At 39.8% G+C, this 24,391-nt stretch overlaps 1 protein-coding gene across 5 annotated transcripts in view; it reads right to left on the bottom strand.

Annotated features, from left to right (window-relative positions):
- Nucleotides 1-24,391, bottom strand: part of grid1a (glutamate receptor, ionotropic, delta 1a) — a 210,401-nt gene that overhangs the window by 8,422 nt on the left and 177,588 nt on the right. For all 5 annotated transcript variants that reach the window (XM_046401816.1, XM_046401817.1, XM_046401820.1 and 2 more), the window contains 7 exons: nt 22,965-23,126; nt 21,740-21,859; nt 12,051-12,152; nt 10,542-10,739; nt 8,870-9,200; nt 6,103-6,241; nt 849-1,044 (listed from right to left, as the gene is read on the bottom strand). In XM_046401816.1, the coding sequence (XP_046257772.1) occupies nt 849-1,044; nt 6,103-6,241; nt 8,870-9,200; nt 10,542-10,739; nt 12,051-12,152; nt 21,740-21,859; nt 22,965-23,126 (1,248 nt within the window). The remainder of the gene's footprint in view (nt 1-848; nt 1,045-6,102; nt 6,242-8,869; nt 9,201-10,541; nt 10,740-12,050; nt 12,153-21,739; nt 21,860-22,964; nt 23,127-24,391) is intronic.

Below are 24,391 nucleotides of genomic sequence, written 5' to 3'. Positions count from 1 at the left end.
TCAGTTCAGTACAATATAATAACTGCAGTCTATCCTACTTTTGTCCCATCATGAAGAAAACGAGGCCATTTGAGGAAACATCTAAAAGACTGCATGAGTTTGTACCACAATAAACTGTAGGGGATTTAGTTTAGTTCCTTAGTTTTCATATAAATCAATGTTTCTTTCTCCCCTTGAATTTGCTGGCTTGTCCAATATCTTGCTATATTACATTTCACTTTACATATTTGATCTGTGAGTATACGTGTAGTTTCAGGAAGAAATGCCATGAAAAGGTCTGGTTTCTTGTAGTTAATTTGTGTGAGATTGTGTCAGTACAATCAGTATTGGTTCAGTGTCAGTCATGATTGAAAATCTGATATCTATTCAACCTCAAACATAACAATCACTTTCAATTGGACTTCAGTGTGGATTTAATATTTCTGCCTGACAATTTTTCAGTGTTGATTCCTTCACATTTTGCTATCTGGGAGAGATAATTAAAACCATCACAATTCAATAGAATAAAATTCTCACTTCACTTGTGACTCGGGGATGGTAATTATTTAAGAAGCTCAGATTTTGCTCTTAGCTGGCCGAAAGGCAGTGAAAAGCTACAGTTATCATCAAAGCTGAGCTTATGTTTCTGAGGCTCAACATATAAGTATATTATATTGTCTTATAATTAATTTAAAAGCAGTACAGTTTGGTGTGGTCGAACCATGAGGAATTTTTGAATACTTAATACTTAACCAACAGCTGATTTGGTTAAATCTGACTTTGGTGTTTCATAGTTCCTGTGTTAAATGTTCTTGTTAAAGAATGTGAGGTTATGTTTGCAGGTTAAAACCGTTCTGACAACAGTTTACCTTCTTGATTCCCTCTGATGGGCTGGAGACAGAGTTCTCAAAGCCGTTGTTCTTGTTGATGGTCTTCCAGAGCTCAGCGAACGTGTTGTCCTGCTCCAGAGGGTTGGTGCCTTTGGCCTGGAAATACTCGTACACGGCCGACTCTCTCACGGTCCCGTAAACCAGGTCCGTCTGCCTGGACAGGTCCTGGAACGACCTGCAGTCAGGGTCGCATCAGCAAGTTGGTTAGTTAAAGAACTATGATAATTTGATATGTATGAAAATTTAAAGTATGTGTATCAAAAAACAGATATATGGTAGACGTTGAGTTTAACTGAACAGCTAGCTAACTGAATAGCTATTTGTGCATTGATTAACCCGCCATTATTAAAATATAGCCTAGATAATACACAGCTTTTACAAACATTAACATTAACAGCTGTTTTTATCAGGATCCCAGACTGTGCCTTTACTTTGGCAATATTACAATGTTTTCAATGATAAACAGCAGTTACCATTATTACAATATTTTTTTTGTTCGCCTGCAGTCTGTTGTACGTGTTCGCTGCCAGCAAACTTGTTACTGCTTACAATATGTGAACTTGTAAAATATAAACCACGTTTTGTAGGAAATATGTGACCGAGAAAATAATTCTATATGTACAAACACTTGACTGTCTATTTATTGCTGTGAATTACACTTTCTTTTTCAAATTTACTCTTCATTCTTTTCATATTTATTTTCACAACAGTGGCCAAGGAAGGAAATGGAAACAAACTTGTAAAACTGCGTCAAAATAGAGGAGTGAATGGATATTTTATGTTGTTTGTGGCAGTAAAAAACATTCATTTTGGCGTGGCAGGTGGTTCCTGTTGTACAGTTACAGGACTACCTGTTTGTCACTAATCTAGTGAATTTATGACTCTGCTGTTTATGTGGGATTTTTGGGACATTTCTGACCACGGTGCTTCCCAGTGTCCATATCAGAAACAACAACACTCCTCTCCACCTTCAGTCATTACTCCGCCTACGCCTCTTGGCTTGCATCCTTTTATGTACAGAATTTCCCTCTGTTTAAAATTCAAGTTTTAGCAAGTACATTCAGCCTGTTTGCCTAAAACTGCCACCTCCTTCTCGTTTGCACATCGGAACAAATCACTATTCAGCCTGTTCTTTATCAACCAAATGAGCTGCACCTGTAGCGCTCTGCTTCTGATGTCGAAGCCACTTTCCCCCCACCCACCAGCACCAGCACCACGACTTTAACCAGACCCAGTAATGATGATGGGAGGTGAAATCGCTTACTGTTTTGGGGGTTCATCCCCTTGATTGGACAGCTGCCCTTCATGGAGTCTTCAGCAAACTCTAATCTTCTTTTTATTCACAATACTTCACGTCTGAGAACCAGTCCCTCCTGATTGAAATGCTTATTATGCAGATGCTGTGTTGGCAATCTGAAATTGGGCAATGATGCAGCAGCTGTATTTTATGTGTAGATTGTGTCGATTGTACTGCATCTTATTTAGCTAATGCCAGTGTCTTCATAATTAGAGTTTGCTTGCAGTGCGATTTAAATGGCAATCTACACGGAAGATTACCTGCCTCCTTGACTGGTACTAAGTTGATGTGCAGCATGCTGCTCTGTGCGTGTGCTGCTTTTCTTTAAAAATTGAAAATGTTAATATAACTAAGTCTTCTCATCAATTTCCCAAAAAGCAAGAGAATCTGATGGCTTATGATATTGGACTAATTCATGCATTTAATTAGCTGTCTATATGGTGTAGCAGTAGTTTGTTTGGGGAAGGAGCTTATTGTTGCTTATTGTCATAAAACTGCAAGCTTTACTGCAACAAGTAAAATTATTCTGCTTCAGTTTTGTCTAACGGTTTACTTTTATGTAACTACACGAGCACCTGCTCATGTTGAACTATAGATTTGAGATGAATCAACACTATAAATATTTAGATCCACCAGCTGCACTAATCAGAATGAATAAAAGAGGTGGAAGCCGCTGCACTGTATCAAATAACAAGAAAAACAACCCTCACACAGATGGTGGCACAATTTAAAAGAAACAATCACAGATCAGGTGAAATTAAACTACCAGCAGTTTATAATATCAAGCAATGACTATTTGATGCAGGCCGACATACTTTATATGTATATATAGGACATCTGCCACCTATTTTAAGCACTTTGTACTTGTTTACCTGTTCTTTCTCAAAGCAATGCAGCATACACTTTGAGTCACGATCAATACAGAGAGGTCCAACTCAGCCTTCTGTTCATTAGCTATAATGGATGAGTCAAGACCACACACACACACACACACACACACACGTACACAAACCACATTTTTCTCTCTCTGTGCAATGCACAGACACATACTTATAAAGATCATTTTTCTGTGATTTGTTCTTCTTGGAATCAGTGGTTATGCTTATATTTACTGCTTCACTAATGTAAAACTGTCCATCGCTGAAACAATTAAAAAATTAGTAACCAAAGAGTTCAATCAGAGTGTTAACCTAATAAGGATTATTCTTTGTCACGGAGGATAAAAAACAATGGTTTTTGTACTCCAATAAAAGAGTTTTTTGAGCGACTGTTTCACCTCGGAGTCCCAAAGCGTAGGAGTTTTTAAAGGTTTATTTAAAGAGAGCCCCCAAAATGTAGTGATCTATTATGAAAATGCTGATTGAAGTACCCTAACTGTTTTCAGATAAAGTCGTTAATTGTTTCCACACACACACTTGCAGAAGCCAACAGCCAGAAGCGTGTTCACATACATACTATAAAAGGAGGATACAGCGTACAGTCTCTTCTCTCCTCCGGACTTCAGTAAAAACCCAAGCAGCTGCTTTTTGGCAGCATACCAGAGTCAGTAATTGACTTGTGGAAGGAAGAAAGTTGATTTCTCCATGAGTGGAGCTCGTGTCGTATCTGTTAGAATCTTTCCAAGGTTTGGAAATTGGATTTGTGTTGGAGGACAAACTACCAATGCTTTCATTACAAACATTTCAGTAAGAAATTTCAAATTTGGCAATTTATCCAGCCAGACATGTTTTATTTTTAGTAAGTCTTTGATCACCAGGTTTAATTAAAACCTACGTTATCATTTGCTAAGAGCAATCTGAAACGTCAAAGGTCTTTTTCTCACATATTTTTACTTCAGACAGCAGAGTACTGTTCCTTTTCCAACCCCATAAGCTGATTTCTTACACAAGATGTCAACAAGAAATTTGGTTTCTGTTATCAGGGCAGGTATTTAGGGAAACCTGATTTCCCCAGGTAGATCTCTTCACCATTTACACGGGAAGCCAGTTTTCTAATCTGCTATATACAAGTCCACATGTGCATGACTAAAGGCTGCAGACAGGGAAACAAACAGCTGAGCAGCTGGATGAAATGAGAGATAATCACAGAGCGATGAGTCCTCCTGTTCAGAACTAAAGTTGAAACCAAGACAAAGTAGCCTGCCGAGAAACCTAAATGAGCTTAGAGACACTACACTTCAGACCACGTTCTATCACTACTACACTTAAAATTAGTAAGCCGTGCGGTCAAAATAAGGCCTGCAGCAGGGAGAAGTAAAATCTGATTTAAGTGTATGTTAACACAGGTCAGTCAGAAAGGCAGCTATGGCACCTCACCAAAGACCAACGTTTCTGCATAAATTTCGTATCTACCATCTGTCCTTGTCATTTTTATTAGTACTATTTTGCTAAACATTGATTTCTTAATAGAAAATCAAGCCTTGGTGTGCCAGACAGATTCCTACTTTGATTATGGGTGATGGCAGGTCCCACCGTCTCTTTCAAGATCTGGTAAAAACATCAAGTGGTCGAGCAGAGAACCACAATCAAATTTAAAAAGAGATGAGAATTTTTTCATCAAGTCAAATATCTCCTGTTCTCAAGATTACATCTGAGGTGTTATTTCTTCTGTCTCTGTAATAAAAAGAAACAATCGCTGCCACACATTTTCCTGGTCAAATGTGAGCTTCCTGCACACAAATTTAGTATCACTTTGTTTTTTTTGTTTTTTTTAGAAAAAATAATTATGATACTTCAAAAATGTACAACCTGTCCTCTATTTTTGGTTTCAGTTTTTACCTGTCATGGGGCAGATTTAACTAGAGTAATTACACATTATATAACTGAATGCACTGCTGCTAAGTAAGACCTAATGCTGGGTAAGTCAAGAAACATCTTACGCGTGTCAGAAAAGCAATGGAGTCCATTATTGCTTATGTTAGCTTGAAACACTGGTTAAAGAAATCAATAAAGATACTTTGGATTTGCAGTGATTTGTTCTTCATCCTGCAGTAAGGAAAGCTATGCTGTACATTGGCTGTAATCCTGTCTCTCTCACATTTTGATTTAACAAACAAAAAGGAAATACTTTTGGTTTTGGTTTGTGCTGTTTAGGTTTTATTCCTTAAAATCTGCACAATAATTACGAGTTTTCATCAAGCACTTAATACTAAGAACAGCATGTGATTGTGATTGTAATTTAAAATTCGGTCTCTGTTTACTTCCCTTAACCCCTCAACTCCCAAATGCAACCATTTGCAGATTCTTTACCTGAACTGTAACAAATGTAAATACAATAAATGTTAATGTCAATGGAACTGACAGGCATAAAGAAAGACACACACCTGTGAAGAGACCACCACAGGTACGTGTGTGTGTGTGTGTGTGTGCTGTTTAGCATTCCCTCCCTCTCCTCACACATCCACATGTGGCTTTTTGTTCAACAGAAGACGGACCCAATGCAATCAAACGCGTCTCTGTCCATTCTTTGGGGAGAGACGGCACACCAAATTGTATTCACTGACAAATAGCACTTGGACTGTGGACAGGCTAGTTGTTAGTCAGCAGGTCAAAAATTACAGACAAGCAGACAGACCAAACACTCCATACCAAATGCAGCTAATGAGAGATGCTCACAGGTGTAGTTAAAAAATGTAAAATAAATAACAGAAAATATACGCTACTCCAAGAAAATGTTGATCACTGCATATAAAATGTTTATACCTTCAAAGACCTTACTATAGTACCTCAACAGTTCCACACAAATTCAATCAAGGCTGATGCAAAGAATGTATATGCTACATACAGAAGTGATAAAGGGGAATTCCACAGATTTTTCCAGAGGAAGGCTTGTGTTTCACAACCACAAATCCCGTGCCAGCCGCAGCCAGATACAAGCTAACAGACGACATAAAACAAAGATGCTAACTAATCTTAATGTGCAGGTGTGTCTGCTTACCGGACGGCATTGTCCATGCGTGACACGGTCAGGTAGGCGGCCAGGTTGGCTGTGTAAGACGAACACACAATGAGGGTGAAGAGCCACCAGCTGCCCATGACGATGCGCAGAGCCACTGAGCCCAGGATGGAGTCACTTCCTGTGGAGGTGCAGGTGTAGAGGCAGATCACACAACGTGAGCATGTTTACTTTGTGCATATACTTCTGCTGCAGCTTCCTCTTCTTCCTAATCAAGTGCACACACCGAAAACATGCTGTGCACAACCTTGTTTTCACATTTTTAAATGTCACACATGCGATGTACTGTAGGAGTAAGATGTAACGTTGACAGAGTGTGTGGGCGAGCTTTATTATTATCAGGGTCTTGTGTGTATTATTTCAATTACTGTTTATATTATGAGAGAGCCAAGAAAAGATTCCAACTCCATGAGTAAACACACTAAAATCCTTTGAGTGTGCCTGTTAAGTGAAGTGATCTGTTTTGGTACAATATAGTCACAATGTAATATGGAAAGAAAAAATAGATTAAACCGAGAAATACATGGATAAAACTAAGTATGATTTAAAAAAAAGGTGGATAAACAAATGAAATACAAATTAATTTGGTCTTTTGTATTTTCATTTTCTGTCTCCTGATAAGCTCATGCACATACAGTTTCCATACACACACACACAATTTACTCCCGTACATCTTGTTTATTACTCAGGCTTGTCTTAGTTTCTGTTCTTTTTATTTTGATAATTTTCGTTGTTGTCGTGTCTCCGTATTGCCTTGTCGTGTTTCATATATATCTTCTTAATCACTTAAGGGTGCCAGCGTCTCTGCATGTTTACTACAATAGGATGAAAGCTCACTTAATAGTGACAACATGTTTCCATCAACCCTGTTCTTCTCACTAGCTTTGTATACATGCCAAAGAAATTAAAATTCTTACTGATAAAACATTATTGGGCTTCTGCTGAAACTCACATATTTGAGTTTGCATGCTTTTAATCTACCTACCATTTACCCACCACCTGCTGTAAGTGGTAAGTTTTCTCACTTTTGAGATAATATTCATTTTGGCGTGTGACACTGAAGTAGCTGACTTTTTAATCTGATGATTTTGAGTAATTACTGCCAATTGTCATAAACTATTTTATCAAGAGCTTAGTGTATTCAACCCAGTCTACTCTTGAATGTTACTGGCACACTTTTGTATTCTATCACACATCCCAATCCAATTTTTTCAAAGGGTGTAGTGCTCATTAATATTCATTCTTCATCCTGTCCTTTTAACATTCCTTCCTTCTTGTCTTTAATGCTTTGCCCTTTCTTGTTTTCTTTGAGGGGAAACGACTGGTTCATCACATTTTCTATCTTCACTTTCTCTCTGTCATACAGACTCTTTCTCCCCATATATCCAACGGTTTATGAGGTGCATGAGAAAAATGTCAACACACATTCTAATTTTGAAGAGTAAAGCCATAGAAATGTCATCTGAAAGATTCAGGAGTGTGAAATGTAATGAAAACATATTTGTCTGAAAGTGTCACAATCAACACAGCTGCGCCCTTAGGACAGTTTGGGGAAAACAAAACCCGAAGCCCTTGTCAGATGCACCACATTCCAGCATCAGTCTTTTTTATTACATATGGCTTTGACTGATTTCTTAAGGTCACAGAATGCGAAATCTGTATCTTGAAACTTTACTGGATCTCACCCTCCACTGTGGTGCAGTCTCTTTCATCTTTGAAACAAATTGATTAAACTCTCTCATCATAAGGGAAAAGTGTTATTTTCAACAGTTCTCTTCAACAGTTTTCAGATTATCTCCTGCCTCTCCCTGACCTCATTGTGGAACAAAAGAAGGTCAGTCCCCGTTCGAAAAAGGCAGTGAGGAAAGTAAGTGTGGACGGCTTAATCCCCCTGAACATGCAACAAAACGCAGCCAAGTGTTGGTTTATCATTATGAAATGATTGGAGGGGATACGGTTGCCAAGTTTATGCTCTCTGACAATGGCACACTGTGCATCAGCAGTCAGACCCATATCAAAGTGACCTACGTCATCCTGAGAAATAATGCAATCCATTTGACTGAAACAAAAAAAGGGAAACGCTGGAACGCGAGCCAGGGATGTGTTAAAGAAAAAAAAAAAAGATGTGAAATTTAGCTTGGAATATAGTAGGTGTTGGGTTAAAAAAGGCTCAACGGCAGCGTGCCAGACTTTGATAGATGCAGGGCAGGTTTTAACATCAGTTGCTGAAGTAGTCATTTATCCAAACCGTCACGACATACTTGGATCTCCCCCACCTAAAGATGGTATGTTCTCCTTGAAAAGGGCACCTTTAGAAAGTGCTACGGTGGGCGTTGTGCCTCTGACTGACTCGCTACTGAATCAGCGTTCGCTTGTGTACTGACATCCACATATGTGTTTTCACTGATTGGACTTTCTATTTTAATCATTTGTATTTAATCCATGGTAAAGTCATTTTCAGTATTTTTTTCCTCCCCTTTTGTTCACATTTGAATACAGTATTTCACGTGCTTTCTGTCCAATAATGTACCACTGAAGACTGTGTGCAGGCAGGTTTCCATTCATTCAGCACTAACTTTATCAGTTAACACAAGTTCAAATAGAAAAGTGTAGACTAATAACAGGTTTGTGTCTCATTTGGTGGAATGGAAACTTGCCTCGCCTTGGCCCTCAAGTGTATGACAAAAACATTATTTGTAACTGCAGTCCTTGAACAATGTGGAGGCCAGACTCAAACCACATCACAAACCTTGTTGCACAAAAGCACCATAGACAATCCAGATGGCGCTCTGAAGCGAAGTGGAGACAGAAGGCGGCGGATGGCCTCCTGCATTATTCTGGCAGCGTACTGCTTGGATACGCCTGAGCAGGAAGATCATGATGCCCACCACAGGGATGGCTGCAGCAATGCACGCCCACACTGCCAGGTCAAATGGTGCCAGCAAAGAGAAAATGTTGATCTTGTCCTCTGACTTTCGCATCAGGATTCCCACTGAATAGTCCAGGTAGCGCTTGCTGAAATCCACCACACTCTCACGCTCGGGAGTGATGGTGATGGCTGATATGGCCATGTCAGCTCGCTGTGGATGAAGAATCATATGGTCTCATTTTAGTAACTTTGTAACCTTTATATTTAAAAGAATGTGTTGTTGTTGTTGTTGGATGCTGAAAGAGAGTCTAGCAAATTTGGCATCCATGAAATGGTTGATGTTTTCTCAAGATTTATATGGTCAGGTTGGCTTATTGACTTCTGACTTCAAACATTTGCTGGGGAAAGAAAATTCATTTTGGTTGCTCGGTGACCTTTGTTCTCGCTTCCATCACACTTCATTCACACATTTAACAGGAACTATCCATTTTACGGGAATTCCATTTTTTCCATGAAAACACCATCAGGCTGCTGTTTTCTCTGACATATCTGCAACATTATAAGGCTAAAATTGGAAGTCAATCTGGGGTGCATATTTTGAAGTGTGCTTGTAGATGTACGGGATAGAAACTATGGTTTTGTATCTGAGCTTTTAGGGTCTGGTAATGTGTCTGTGTCTGTGTGTACCTGCCCGAGGACTGCAGATGGAAATTAGCTAATAGCCAAATCTGCTATAAATCATATTTTCTCATTTTGAGATTAATGTTTTTGTGCTTGATCCTTGCTCAATAAAGACAAAAATAAAAAAAATTAATAGTTTTCCTCAATAACCACCATCGGCCCACATTTTTCAATTTTAAAATGCTCATATTCTAAACTCCCTAACTCAGATAAATTTTCTGTGCATCTTCAATCTCTCAGCAGGAAGGAAATCCTTTTCATTTTCTGACAAAACTTTTCCTTACCTTATAGAACTATTCTGTTATCTACCCACTACATGCTAATAATCAGAGTGATCAATAGGCCTCCTTGGAAGTTTGAACTCAGGTATTTTCCCCCAAATCTTGGAATCAAGTCAGTGTTATGAATTATTTCCAATCAGCATGCCTTGCTATTTTCTGTAGAAAAATATAGTGATCAATCATCAATAAATGTGATATGGTTTATCTGAGGAAACCCAACTCGTGTAAGTGGAAAATCTAGTTGCACAATCCCCCCCTCCCCTAACAGTATAAAGACTGCAGGTTGCGCCTTACAGTGATTAAATGTCAGTGGAAGCATGGGCCATTGTGAAGTTTTCAGTGTCCTTTCAAAAAGCCGATATGGGAGCCCAGTTCAGTCATACTCTGATACCATCCACTGGAGAAAACTGATTTGCAGATAGAGGCTGTTGGCCCATACTGTGTTTTTCTAATCTTTTCCACTTTACTGAGCCTTATAATTGGGCTCCCATTTCAAAACAAGATAATGTGGCTTGACTCCCAGAAACAATGATTTGGCGTGAAATCTGGACATTGATTGACTGAGATAAAAGAAAAAGAAATGCACCAACCTTGCCAATGAGTTCTCCAATCATGCCATTCCAGGATCCATTGGGGAGTGCAGAGCCATACTTTCCATCGCCGACTTGGTATATGTCATACTTGAAACCCAGAATTTTGGCCAGAGCATCCAAGACATCAATGGAGAAACCTTTGTACCTCTTCGGTTGGCCCAGAATATTCTCTGCCACCATAACAAAAGGCTCTTCCTGTTTGAATGAATACCAAACAACTGGTTAAAGGAGTTTTGGGATAAGACATCACTGACATTGACACTTCTGAGAAATGTGAATGCCTGTGGATTTTGTCTCAAAGCCCACAATTTATCCTCAAACTCTGCTCAAACTGGAAGAGAGTAGAGTATGTGTACTTAATCAGAGGCATGCCATTTATCAAGATGCACCATAATCTCCTCGGGGCCAGATTGGCCACCGAGGCGAGGACACAGTCAGTCATCTTAAAACTTTAGGGTGACACCTTTATGAAGAGCTTCTAAGGTGATCTGAGTTGATCTTCATCTTAATAAAATAGTTTCCTCAGCAACTGTTGACCTGTAACACATGGCGCCATGGCTACGGTTCATCAGCGTGGAAATTGCCATTTTAAATTTATTGCACCCCACTGTGGTTCTTCTTTATGTATTGAAAGTGTCAGGGCACTGAGGGCAGAATTAAATGGGTGAAGAAGGAATAAAGAGAGAGCTGAAGAAGACGATGTGAGAGGGACGAGGACGGGGACGGGGGTGATGTGTTTAGAGTGGGCAGAGGCAAATGACTTGATTAAGTGACACTGCCAGGGGAGAGCTGAGCAGAACTTATGTGAATAAATATGGTGCAGGTAAATCAAGTGTGAAGAAGAAGAAAAAACCAAATGAGAAGGGGAAGAGAAGTGACCAAAGCAGAGGAGGATGAGAGACCTTAGCTGTCACAGTTGGTGAAGTTGGAACAGCTGTAATAAGGTAGGTTTTGATTTTTACCAGCCTCTATTCCTCTGGAGTCACAGGACAAGATATAGAAGACCTAAACTTCTCTCTTCCAAGTGAGTTTGACCAAACAGTGTAGGTGAAGATTGGATTAGAAGAGGGTGAGTTCTTTTATTTCTAGTTTTTTTTTTTCGTCCTATGGTCTGGTGTGCCACGTTTGATGTCACACATGGTCTGGAAAACAGAACAGTTCCAAGGAGCATGTAGACTAGTGGTAATGTTTGCATGGTTACTTTTTTGTAAAACATCTTTTACTTTAGTCTCTCTTCCATTCATATCATTAACGTGGAGAAGGCAAAGCGTCAAAATAAATTTAGCAGCAAATCAAAGTTTCACTTTCAGAAGAATTCAGCAGGAATTCACAGCATTCTGTTTGTTTCTCTGTGAAATGTGTGCTCAAACAGTAGCTTAATCTGTGGGTGTAAAGAACAACCTCATTAATGTGTCTGCCTGTATTCTGTGGTGTTTGTTTTCTTGCTCAGATATTTGCCTACTCAGGTCAAGTGTTAATTAGATTCAGTGTACTCCTACAACTTACCAGTAATGTTACAATCTTGAGCGTCACTCCCTGCATACCGCTCTCTATCCGATTCTCCTTTAGGCTACCGTTCAAACCACGAGTGGAGTCCCAAGACGCCAGCTAATGGGGAGAAAGAGAAATCAGATATACATGGAAAATAAAGATAAAAATGGAAAAACTGAGTACGTCTATAACAGGCAAAGGTGCCTAACACCTTATAAATAAATGATCACCACTGTAACTCAACTATGAAAACTGTAGCAGGATTACAAAGTGAGTGAACTAGAAGTAATTTCTCCATCCAATCTGCTAACCTGTGACTCACTTCACTGTGAAATTCAGCACTGAGTGGCCAATGTCTACGTTAACATCAGAGCTGTTTACCAAGACATCAAGTGTCTTCCATTAGCAGGCAGTCAGGACACGCTAATCAAGCAATGCACCGTCACATTTTGTAAGCAGTTTACAGTATACTTTACCAGCAATCATAAAGATGGAGGTGGTGGTGGTGATGGGGTTGATGATGATGAGAGGAAGTACAGAGACGAGCAGAAGCACATAATTAAATAATTAAAACTTTAAGGAGGCATCATGATCATCATGTAAAAACTGCAGAACAAACAAAAAACAAACATACATAAAATTTCAGACACGCTGCTCATCCATCCATTTGTTTGTTTTTTTTTTTAATTCTAAACTATATCTCCTATTTAAAACTCTCATTCCACACTGTCAACCTTTTGAGCCATGTCTCAAGTTATGAAGCTGATGCTTGTTCAATTCTTAATCAGCGCTGCTAGCCGGACAAGGATTCTCGAGGATCTGACACATCATTTGGAGTGGTTTGTGAGATTTGAACTGACAGGACAAGAATTCTGGCCCAAGGCCAAACATGAGGCCTCTCTGGCCACAGCACACGTGCCCCATCGGCAGCAGCCTCATCCAGATACCTTCACCCACAGCGACACACTGGACTCCACAACAATGAGCTTAGCAGTGAGCTGTTTAGTTTGTTTTAAAATGACTTCATTTATGTTGTCACTTTAATTGGGTGCATGTTTTTTTGGGTTTTTTTGGGGGGGGTTAGTCTAAGCCTTCCAATTAGTTCATAGTGGTCATGTGACGTAACAGCATGTGTCGCAATTATATGTTGTCTACATTTTTATGAAATTCAATTCACTAAATAAAACTGCATGTAATTCAATACAATGTGTTTTTAAAACCATTTACATACATGTTAGCTCTGTGAAATACTCTGCTTGAGTTCAAAGTAGATAACCTCTGACTGGGTGAAACTGCACTCATCTCATTCTGGCACAGTTACGTCCAGCTGAATCTTTACAGGAAGCTTATATAACTCACTTTCATCTGTGAGTGAAGGTGTACACAAAATGCTGAAAGACTGCTGGCCCTTGAGAAGATGGCTCTGGACATTTCCTTCAATATTAAGTAAAAAAAAAAAAAAAAAAGAAAAAGGTACCAAAGATCAAAAAGCATGAACAGGAGTAGAGATATTTTTAAGTTTCAAGATTTCATCACAAGTCCTGCTCCTAACTTTGAACTCTAGTTTCATAAATATTGAGGCTCCTTTGCACTTTTACTTGATTGGACATAGGTGGTTGGGTTGGACCTGGAAATACCAGAGCCAGAGAACTGAGCATATTGTCCTTACATTTTTAAAAACTGGATTTTGTATTCTTGTGATGCTCCATTTGGCTTCCATTCGAGATTGATGAGAAAAACAAAATGTGCAAAACATAAGTCTCTGTCACTGACACCATTTGCAAAGGCAAACAATTATACAATCAGGAGAAAACAACAATTACTATAAATCCACAAGGCAACAACAAAGGCTTTCAGCTGTGAAGGAAACAGAAACATGTGATGCAATAAAAGAGACTTGCAAAAAAAACATCAGAAGAATACTTCATTTATTAGTCTGATCTTTTGTTCTTTAAAAACCACCTCGGGAGCGTGTGACCTTCCTTAAAAGTTACATTGCATTGCTATGTATAGCTTCACAGCAAACTGCTAGTGAATCATGTTTATATCCTGCCAGCTTGTGTGGGTGTACTGTTTTCTCTCCGTGCAGGATGTCTCTCATCAAATGTGCCTTCTTCATCTAAGCACTGTGTGCATGTAAACGATATGGAGATCAGTTGTTCATGGAGCAGTTTGTTGTAAAAATAATATATGGTTATGCAGCATGCATTCATGTGATTTTGCTGCACTGCACTTTGCTGTAGATTTTGAGCCATGTGTGGGTAATGATTATAGCTCTGTAGGCAAGCAGTGCAAAGTCTAATTTTAATAGTTGCAGTACTTGTTCATGGTGTCTACGTGAATGTGTGCCACTGTGTCCAGCCTGTGTGTGTGTGTGTGTGTGTGTGTGTGTGTCAGGGCAAAATGTCAGTTTTTGTTGCCTCCTTCACAGGGGACTATTTTCTCCATGAGCAGCTTCGTCCTCAGTGAAAAACACTGAGCAATCTCTGCTCTGTATACCGAAAAACACTAAAGAGGAACACTTCTACTTCACAGAGCTTTGCACACCAACATGCCACCGGGAAGGTCACAAAGAAAACCTACAGCAAAGCCACACCACCTGCATATGAATGAGTCACACTTCACCACACACACTGTTATATTTGATTACCAGCTTGGAAAATGTCATTTGTGGATGAATAATTGCCTCACTGTCATGTATTAACAGAGCATACAGGTATCTTCCTGACAACCCACAACAAACCAAACACACCAAACGTGTAATTTGAGTTATGGATGATGACTTAAGGACATGATGCAGAACATGGGATACATACTTATACTGAGGAGGGATGTATTATATAAAAATATGCTCAGTGATACATGAAAGAAAAACTGATTTTGTTGCTTGACACCAGATCCCTTAAAAAAGGGCTTTTCTCACTTTTTACCTCCTTCTTTCTTTGAAGTGTCAGCTCACTGATGTTAGTTTTCCTATAAATATGCATAGCAATCAGTCACCAAAAGTGTGCCTACTCTAAGTGAAGTAAGACATTCTGTTGTTTCCTCCTGTAACTTAAGGTATATGATTAGTTTTTATCCTACAGGCACAATGGAGAATATCGAGCTAATGAGATTTTAGAATATCCTGTTTGAAAAGTCACACCAATGGCAGAGCAGCTATTTAGTTAATGCTCATGATGCTCAATACCGTAAAAAAATCATCTGTAATGGGGCTGAGTAAATGCCAATGACCACTTGAAAACGACAAAGGGATGGAAGTGAAATAGCCCCGGATTCACAGAGCCATAACGTCTCAATTACAGTAGCTCCTATAAATTCTTATAGAAACCACTTGGTTCTCTTTTACGGAATCATTTAGAGTGCATTATTCCCGATGTGAAGCCACAGTCTGAGCTCGTTTCTGAGGCTAGCTTCTGCTTTATCCCTTTCGTCCGACAGGTGCTTACATATTGACAAGCCCATCATGCCACCGAGCTTCTTATTGACCACTTTGCGTGACTCGTAGAGTGCATTGACAAGGCTGCGTATGCCAGCGTGTGAAAGTTTGTGCTGAATGTCACACAAACTGTCTGCCTTATTGACTGAACTGCTACTAATACCTACTATTATCCTTACTAAATGTACTGTATACATAGCTTTATTAATTAAACAAGCATATGTGTACATCCATGAGATCATATCTTGCTAGTACAACTGCAAACAGTACATGTACTCTTTTTTTTTTTCCCTTTTTTCCCAACTTTGTGTTTTTCACTGCAGAGGAGAAGGCTGGAACAGTGAAAGTCATGCTGTTGGTATTCAACAGGCAACTGAGAAAAATAAGCCAGCCATCTAAATTAGTCAAGCAAACCCATGACATCTCATCTGTCCTGATACTGGGGAGATGAGCTGGGCCGACATGGCGCCAGCCTATCACTCTAATCTCTAATAAGCAACATGAGGCGGGATTTACTTCACTCTGTCAGAGAATACAACAGAGTAAAACAACAATAATCTGGAAATTTTAGAGGAAAAGAGAAACGAGGAACAAGGGAACACGAGACGAGAAGAGATGAAGTGGGTTCATCCCTCTATCAAAATGAAATCACTAAGAGAAAATGCAATAAGAAAAATGTGTCATGAAAATACTGGCTTAATGATCACTATTTTCCCCCTTGTTTTCACTCCCACCATAGCTTTTAAATACAATGTGGTATTTTGGAAAAAAAAAAAAAAAAGACTAGACACAGGATCTATCAGGAGTTAGATCAGCGCAGGAGACAGCAGACAGAGTTATCATCTATCCTCTCTGTTTCAGTGCAAAAGGTTATGCTGCTTCAAGAAGACTGCAAGAGATAGAGAAAGACAAATCTGGAGGTTCATCACATACAGTGTAGACTTCAAAAAGTCTTAAAATGAACAGAAGACAGAGAGAAGGAAGCAAACTTGCTGGTTATCATAAAAAAAAGCAAATTCTGCTTTCAACTCATCATATCCATTTGTGAAATGAAAATTATTATTTTTTTTCACCTCATGAAGTGAGAGCAACAAGGAGCTGTAGGTGACATGAATTTCAATGAACTAGATGGCCGTAAGGTAGGTAACATTTGTTTGATATTGTTTTTATGATGGATTGGAGCACGTGAGAGATGAATAAATTAAGGGATGTGGAGAAATATCATCCACTTTTCATCCAATTATTTCACTAGTGTGGCAATATGAACGGTCATAAGAGGCGCTGCCATTTTAATGCTTTCCATTTCATGCAGCCTCTTGTGTGAAAAGGCAATTTACACAATTACAATTCATCATACTGTATATCAGTATTGCAACATTACAAAATTATAACCTTATCGTGATTTACTTCTCTGTGGCAAAATACCTTGACCAGTCTATTAGTGTTTTCCCCACAGCTAAATGGGATATGGTTATAGGAGCTTTACGCAATTTGCTGATTCTATCGATGTTGATTGGTGGCTCATGAATTTGAGCATCAACAGGTGTCTGGCACTCCATACAGTGGTTTGTGAAATTGAAATATAAAAACCTAATTATCACTTTAGATATGGATAATTATCTAATGAAATCACAGATCCAGCAAAAGAAGCTGTGGACATGTGCCAGTATTATCTTATGGTGTAAATTTGTAAAATACAGTAATGAGTATGTTGCTCAGCTTGGCAAATACTATCAGTGTTTGTAATAGTACGGGTTTTATTACTCTTAGCTGCTACTGACAATCCAAGCATGCAGGGGAGGTTCCAAAACCTGACAGAGCAATTTCTAAAAGCTGGAAATCTCAGTGCCTGGCAAATTAATCATTTGATCAACATCCCTATCAAACCCCTGTAGAGCGATTGTTGAAGAGAGAGAAGCACCCCTTAGAGATTATTTAATGCCATTTCTGCATCGTGGGCCTCTGAGAAACAGGACTGGGCAGCAGGACAAACGCATCAGCTGTGGATGACTGTGGTTTTCCAAATGTAACATTCAATGGGACACATGGAGCTCATGTGACGTCCACCGTCACGGCTGAATACATCAACTATTGCTGGTTGAACGGTTGATGATGGCCAAAAAGAAAATTCTGTCATCCAACATCATAAAATATCACTTGGTTTTGTTTGGGCAAAAGAGAACCAAATGTGAGCCAGCTGGAAGTTTTGGCTCAATGTGGAGCTTATGGACTGATACAGGGTGAGAACCAGCTTAGTGAGCTGTGTTTGGGATAGCTTTGGGCCAAGTTTGGAAACCAGAATTGAACTGATAAAAAGATTAACTTCATTTAAGCTTCCGGTGACAAAGCTATATTGACTACCTGGGAGAAAATAGAAAGATATACATGAAGGAAAATCCAGAAATTCAACAGAGTTCATTGACGATAGCATCACAGCTGACTGAGCCATCACTACAGTATTTTTTTTTGACTGTTTTTCATTCCACCTCTTTCTTAGGCTGATGGCTTAGACACGTCTCAGGCAGTGATTTCTGGCACAGGTTATATTATCCACAAAGTCAAGCAAACACACAGTATTCAGGTAATATTTGTGCGCTATGGAATAGCACAAATGTTACCAAAAACGTGGTTTTCAATAATACAATGCCAGCACTGTTATTTGAGAGATAACTCCTGCATGATGCATGCAGGATGCCTGGCTAGGAGGAACAATTACATTCAAATGAACCGACTTTTCTCTATGAAGGGCTTCGTGTAAGCTGGAAGTCATTAGCAATATCTGCTTCGAGACGGGCTGACACATCAATAAGAGCAAACTGGTAAAGCAAAACAACAACAACAACAACAACAACAACGGCATCGATCACTCTGCAGCAGCATTGGATGGTGGAGAAAACTCACAGTAGCCATCCTGGAAATAGTATTTCAGTCTTCATTACAGTTTCTAACCAGAAAGACGCCTCATCTAAGAGCCATCAGGCTGGGGAGAAAATGGACTGAATGCAGATAAACGATGATGGAGAGGGAGGAAACCATGGCTGAGAGATGGGGAGAAAAGGTTAGGGAAGAAGAGAGTGGGGAGAGGAGGATGGGAGATGAAATGAGAGGAAAAGATAAAGAGAGAAGAGAAGGGGACAAAATGAGGATGGCTCTGAGGGGTGGATGCGGGTCGGGGCACAGAGCACATGCAATTAACGTTAGACTTCACTTGAAAAAACACACAGCGACATGACATGACAGCATATTGCAGGGAAAATCACCTAATGCGGCTTTTCATGATGGTAAACACCACTTTTACACAACACATGGCCTGAAACATGCTGTGTGTACATCTAGACATAATATTACCGAGAAACTGAGAGGAGAGGTGCATGAATTTGTGTCTATTTTCTCTAAGTAAATGGTTCTGCCAAGTGGTGGGCAGACACACAGATAGACATGCCAGGTAATGAATAAGAGCACTGAATGCATTTGGCATCCTATTATCTGGCCTTGCTGTCCCCCTATGCCTCTAATGATTCTGAGATACAAGCGTCCACATGTTAGTTTGCTCCCTGGCCTGTTCCCTGTTTGTCTGGCTGCATGCTCTAAGTGTTTGAGATCCAAAATCATACATATACAATGTGTTTGTGTGTGTACTTTGGGGCTCTGCTATTTGTGTGCAACGCACTGTATGTCTAAATGTGTGACTCTGCTGGCAAAAATGAAAGTGTATGCATGTTCGTGTGTGTGCGTGCATACATAAACACATGGCACCGCGTGTAGTGTGTCTTGTCCTCGCTAATGCTAATGGCCACATTATGATGAATTGGCTTCATGATTTCAGTTAGGCTGAGTGGTGATTAAATCTTCATTACCGCTTCTGGTCAGTCCTGCTCTACATAGATTGCCAAGAAGCTCAATTCCTCTTCATTCTGTAAGAGGTCCCTGACTGAATCAGGGCATCCACAGCGACAAACAAATTACAGCTAAGAGAAGAGTGCACAAATAATGCTCTCAATCCTCACTTCAACTCTGCAACTAAAGGATCAGACACGTTTCTCAGTAAAGGCCTCACAGTCAGCTCATATAGCCTGCTCATTGCAAAATGTCTGTGTTCAACATGCAGCCACAGAAAACCAGATACACTGTGACTAATAGCCAAAGGCAGGGTGGTCTGTTTTTTGTGAGTATAATTAATAGCAAACACACACACAATTTATTTATTTCAACTCCCCGTTCATGATATTAATCAAGCCATGATGGTTGGTGAACATGAAAGAGTACATCCCAGTAGGGGGCACTCTCACACATGACACCTCACTATCAGATGTTGAGCCCTTTGACCATGGCTCTCAGGGATGGTAATACAGATGATTTTCAGTCCTACCAATAAGTCAAGTGCAGTCACCTGACATCCCACAAAAATAAGGAGAAAAAAACAAAACAAAACAGGAGGGCTTTGAATGCTGAGGATTAAGAGAACCATCCGTCTATGAATAAAGAGCATTAGGCATGGCAATGGACCCCCAGGAATTCAAATACAAGTGGTGCTAGAATTATTCTGCACATTCCTTCCCACATTAATGTTAGTAAATCAGCCACACTTGTATGTACCAGAGAAGTAACTATCAGAGAGCAGCTGAAATCAGCAGGACACCAGTTCTTAAGGACTGAAACCGAGTGCCTACACTTAAGAGGTTTTGGGGGGTGGGGTGGGGTGGGGCTTGAGAAAATGAGAAATTGTTTAATTTCACTTTTATTTCTCTGCCCACACAGTCTGTGGTCACACTGAGACAACATCTAGGAAAAGCTATTTTCATCAGTGGCTTCACGGTACCCGCTGTTTCCTCAACACCTACAGAATGGACAGTTATGTAAGTCCATGCAAAATCGCTTCTAAAAGGAAGTTCTGTACAGAAGCTCTAATCAATTGGTCTGTGGTCTAATGTGCACATTACATACAGAGCCTTGCAAAAGCATTCACCTCCCTTGGCATTTTTCGTGTTTTGTTGCCTCACAACCTGGAATTAAAACGGGTTGTTTGAGGGTTTGCGTCATTTCGTTTACAGAGTATGCCTACAACTTTGAAGATGTTACAACATCAAACAGCAAATAGGACAAAATAACAGAAAACTTGAATGTGTACAACTATATACCCCTCTCAAAGTCAGTACTTTGTAGAGCCACCTTTTGTGGCAATTATAGTTGCAAGTCAATAAGTGGCTCAAGAACATCCCTGGATTTAGCACCATTCATGTTTCCCTCAATTCTTAGCAGTTTTCCAGTCCCTGCTGCTGAAGAACATCCCCACAGCATGATGCTGCCACTGCCATGTTTCGCTGTGGGGACGGGTGATAAGATGTGTTGGGTTTGCACCAGATATGGCATTTTCCTTGGTGGCCAATTTTAGTCTCATCTGACCAGAGCACCTTCCTCCACACAGTTGGGGGAGTCTCCCACATGCCTTTTGTCAAACTCAAAATGTTCTTTCCTATTTTTATCTGTAAGGCCTACTCTTGTCAGGTTTGTTGTGGTACCATGTTCTTTCCATTTGATGATGATGGATTTGATGGTGCCTCAGGGGATCATCAAAGACTTGGACATTTTTATAACCCAACCCTGACTTGCTTCAGGGGCCTTTCAGAAAAGGTGTATATGTACTGACAGGTCATGTGACACTTAGATTTCACTAATTATGTGACTTCTAAAAGTAGTTGGTTGCACCAGAACTTTTTAGGGGCTTATATACATATGCACATACCATTTTTCATTTATATGTATATATATATGTGTGTGTGTATTTTTTTTCTCATTTCACTGCACCAACTTAGACTATTTTGTGTAGATCCATTACATAAAATTCAGAGTAAAGAAAAAAAAACATTTAAATTACAGGTTGTAATGTAACAAAAGCCAAGGGGGGTGAATACTTTTGCAAGGCTCTGTAACTGGAACATGGCACGATTGCCTTACTTTGTGAAATGAGACAGGTGGGGCACCCTGCTGCAGCACACGTTACCCTAACAAATGATATACATGCATGGTTATTTCTGACATACTTAAAGGAGAAAAAAAATAGACCACTCACATAGAAACTTTGAGCTACTGTAGACAAGGGAAGAATAGTAGTGGGAAATAGTTCATAATTTTCATTTTAACCTACTTGCTTACTTACATCATAAATATTTATGTAAAACCTCAATATATAGACGCTTAGTGTCGCATGAGGTGTCCTTTACAGACCAACAAGCAATATGCTGTATATAAAATATTATGGACTGACCCGTTTCACGTCTTTCCCAAATGTCTCACTGTAGCTGGTTCCAAGAATCTCAAACTGAACATGGGAGTTAGAGCCTTCGGCGCGGAAGTCCATCAGTCCTGTCAGGCCGCTGATCCGTCCCTGCAGCAACAATCAGCAGAGGATAGTTGCTGTGTGAGATGCCACAAAGCAGGAGAGGCAGCACCGATGGTGATGTTTTATTTCTGTTTATGTTCTGTGGGCGCAGAACATAAACAGATACAAACACGGATACAAACAAAATAGCCGGCAAGCCTGAATTAGCACATGTAACGCTTTTGCATGTTAGATTTTTTCATAACAATTTAGTAAAATTAAATGTTTGCATTGATTTAATCAGTTTCCTCAAGTGGGTATTAAAGCTTACTATACGCAGGAAGAAATTGGAACAAATAAAGCCGAGCTGGAGCCTAGGTAGCGTTTTACAGAATTGTGACATTTTACAGTCTATAATCATCAAGGGAAAGTTTTCACTCTTGTGTGTCATTAATAACACCATATCATTTATGCAAATTATCCCTTTAGTCATACACTCACGCTGTGTCATTCAACCAAGCTTGCAGGTAGGCTGCCATTATGAGGTTATCAAAGACAATTTAGATCATTTCAGACAGCGGTGTGTTGTTGGTTAGGTGAAAATTACCTTTGATGAAAAATTCCAGTGCATTTTTGAAATAAGTATTAACTGTAACAGGAATCAAGCCAATTCAAATTAGTCAACATAACATCTCATATGATGAGAACAGCCCTTCTTCTTTGTGACCCACTTGGTCATCTAGAGTCACACTTGAGATGAAGCCAGCGTGACTCTCTGCAACAATGAAAAATTCCATTATCAGTTTGAAATGGATAAAATCAATCCACTTTCAAGGATATGCAATATTATTTAAATGAGAGACCTGCAAGGGCTACACAAGCAGAAAGAGATCAAAGCCAAGAATCCACCACAAATCCATCCTAAAGCCAAACCTGAAGATCACATTTACCATTCAGCTTCCTTCAGGGTATTTCAAATTAAATGCATTTAAACCTTATAGGAGTTTCCAGCAAACATCATGGTAACTCAGGGGATGCTCCTAAGAAGTGTTTAAATGTATAAACTGAATATAGATAAATACTGCAGAAGCTATTGTTCAGAATTATTTACAAAATATCAAATACAAAGCTTTGTTGCGTAGGAATAAATGATGACTTAAAACTAATATACCTTCTGGATGGTGTCCAGCATTGACCATCCTCCGTTCCACGGTTTGGTGGACTTCCTCATGCAGTTAAGGCTGGCCATACTGTGCCACTTCCTGTCCTCTAGTTTCCTATAGAAGGCGTTGGCCAGCATCAGAACACTGTCATACAGGTAAAGGTTGGACACCTGTTAGAAGGGGAAAGAAATTTTAACACAAATAGGTTTTAGGGCTCCAAAAAAAATCATACATACAGCATCACGTTTCTGAATGAAGCAGTGGAGCTCGTCTTTCCGTCTGAAAAAAATATTCTCAGTGGGAAATAAAAGCTTAGCTCCTCGTTTGAAGAGAGAACAGAGAGAATGTGGAAGAACGGGGACAACTTTTCCTTTTGTCTAACAATATTATGTTGTTTGGTGTGGAGATAAAGTCCCAGCAGTGACCTTCCTCTGCCTCTGACACGTTTACACTTGAAAGAAGCTTTCTGGTGAGGCACAGAGGATCGATTCAGTCAACAATCATGGAGCTTGTACCACCTGCAGCAGGCAAAATGATATGCAAGATACAACACTGGCAACATGTAAGTGATGAAGGAGTACGGTGGTGTGGTCTGGAAACCAAGAGAGAGTGGCATCCAAACAAAAAATTACTGCTGGTCCAATCATTTCATTTCAGAGCTTCCATCAGTCCAGTTGTCTCCCTCCAAGTGCAGTATGCCCTGTCAGGAATCATGTCTCCTGCCTAATGTCTTGGTGTGACAGTGGATTTGACAGGTCCTCTGGGTCAAGTCAAGTCAGCCTTCCCACACTAGAAGATCCATGGATGCAATACTAGCTGCCACTCCAGGCATTCAGCTCATGACACCTTTGGACTTCACTCCAAGCCCCTCAGTGGTACAACATCCTACAAGTCAAGTCCACTTGCCTCAAGGTCACTCAGTCAGAAGCCGAGCAGCTCGGATTTCTGAGGTTACACCACAGCTGACAGGTTGTGAAAGGAATTAGCACAGGAAGGCACTTTGATCTCCCTCAGTGTTTAACTATTCTGATGAATGCTTCAACTGCCATTACCCGATATTTAACCCTCTTTCATGTGAATTATTGAGAACTGTGGGTGCACACACCACATGGTTTTGCCATCTGTCCGGGGTATGGATGAAAAGGAAAGTGAACATTTCAATAGAACCACAGGGAACACAGTCATTACACTCCAGATGGATTGAGCAAAAGTCTAAAAGGTGTAAGACGACACTCTTAACTCACGATACAAAGTATGAAGTGGCAGGGTGAGCAAGGGTGCTACAACCACTAAAAGCAGAATGTGACATTGCATTAGAGAACAAAACTGTGATGGGAGTGAGGTGCATATCTTCCTTTATTTACCTAAGGCTGGACTCTTGGTTCACAAATTCGACATTACGACAAAGATAGCGTAATCTATTTTAGAGCATACA

This window comes from Scatophagus argus, chromosome 10, assembly GCF_020382885.2.
Source record: "Scatophagus argus isolate fScaArg1 chromosome 10, fScaArg1.pri, whole genome shotgun sequence".
Lineage (NCBI taxonomy): Eukaryota > Metazoa > Chordata > Actinopteri > Scatophagidae > Scatophagus > Scatophagus argus.
This window is presented reverse-complemented; position numbering and strand designations above follow the sequence as displayed.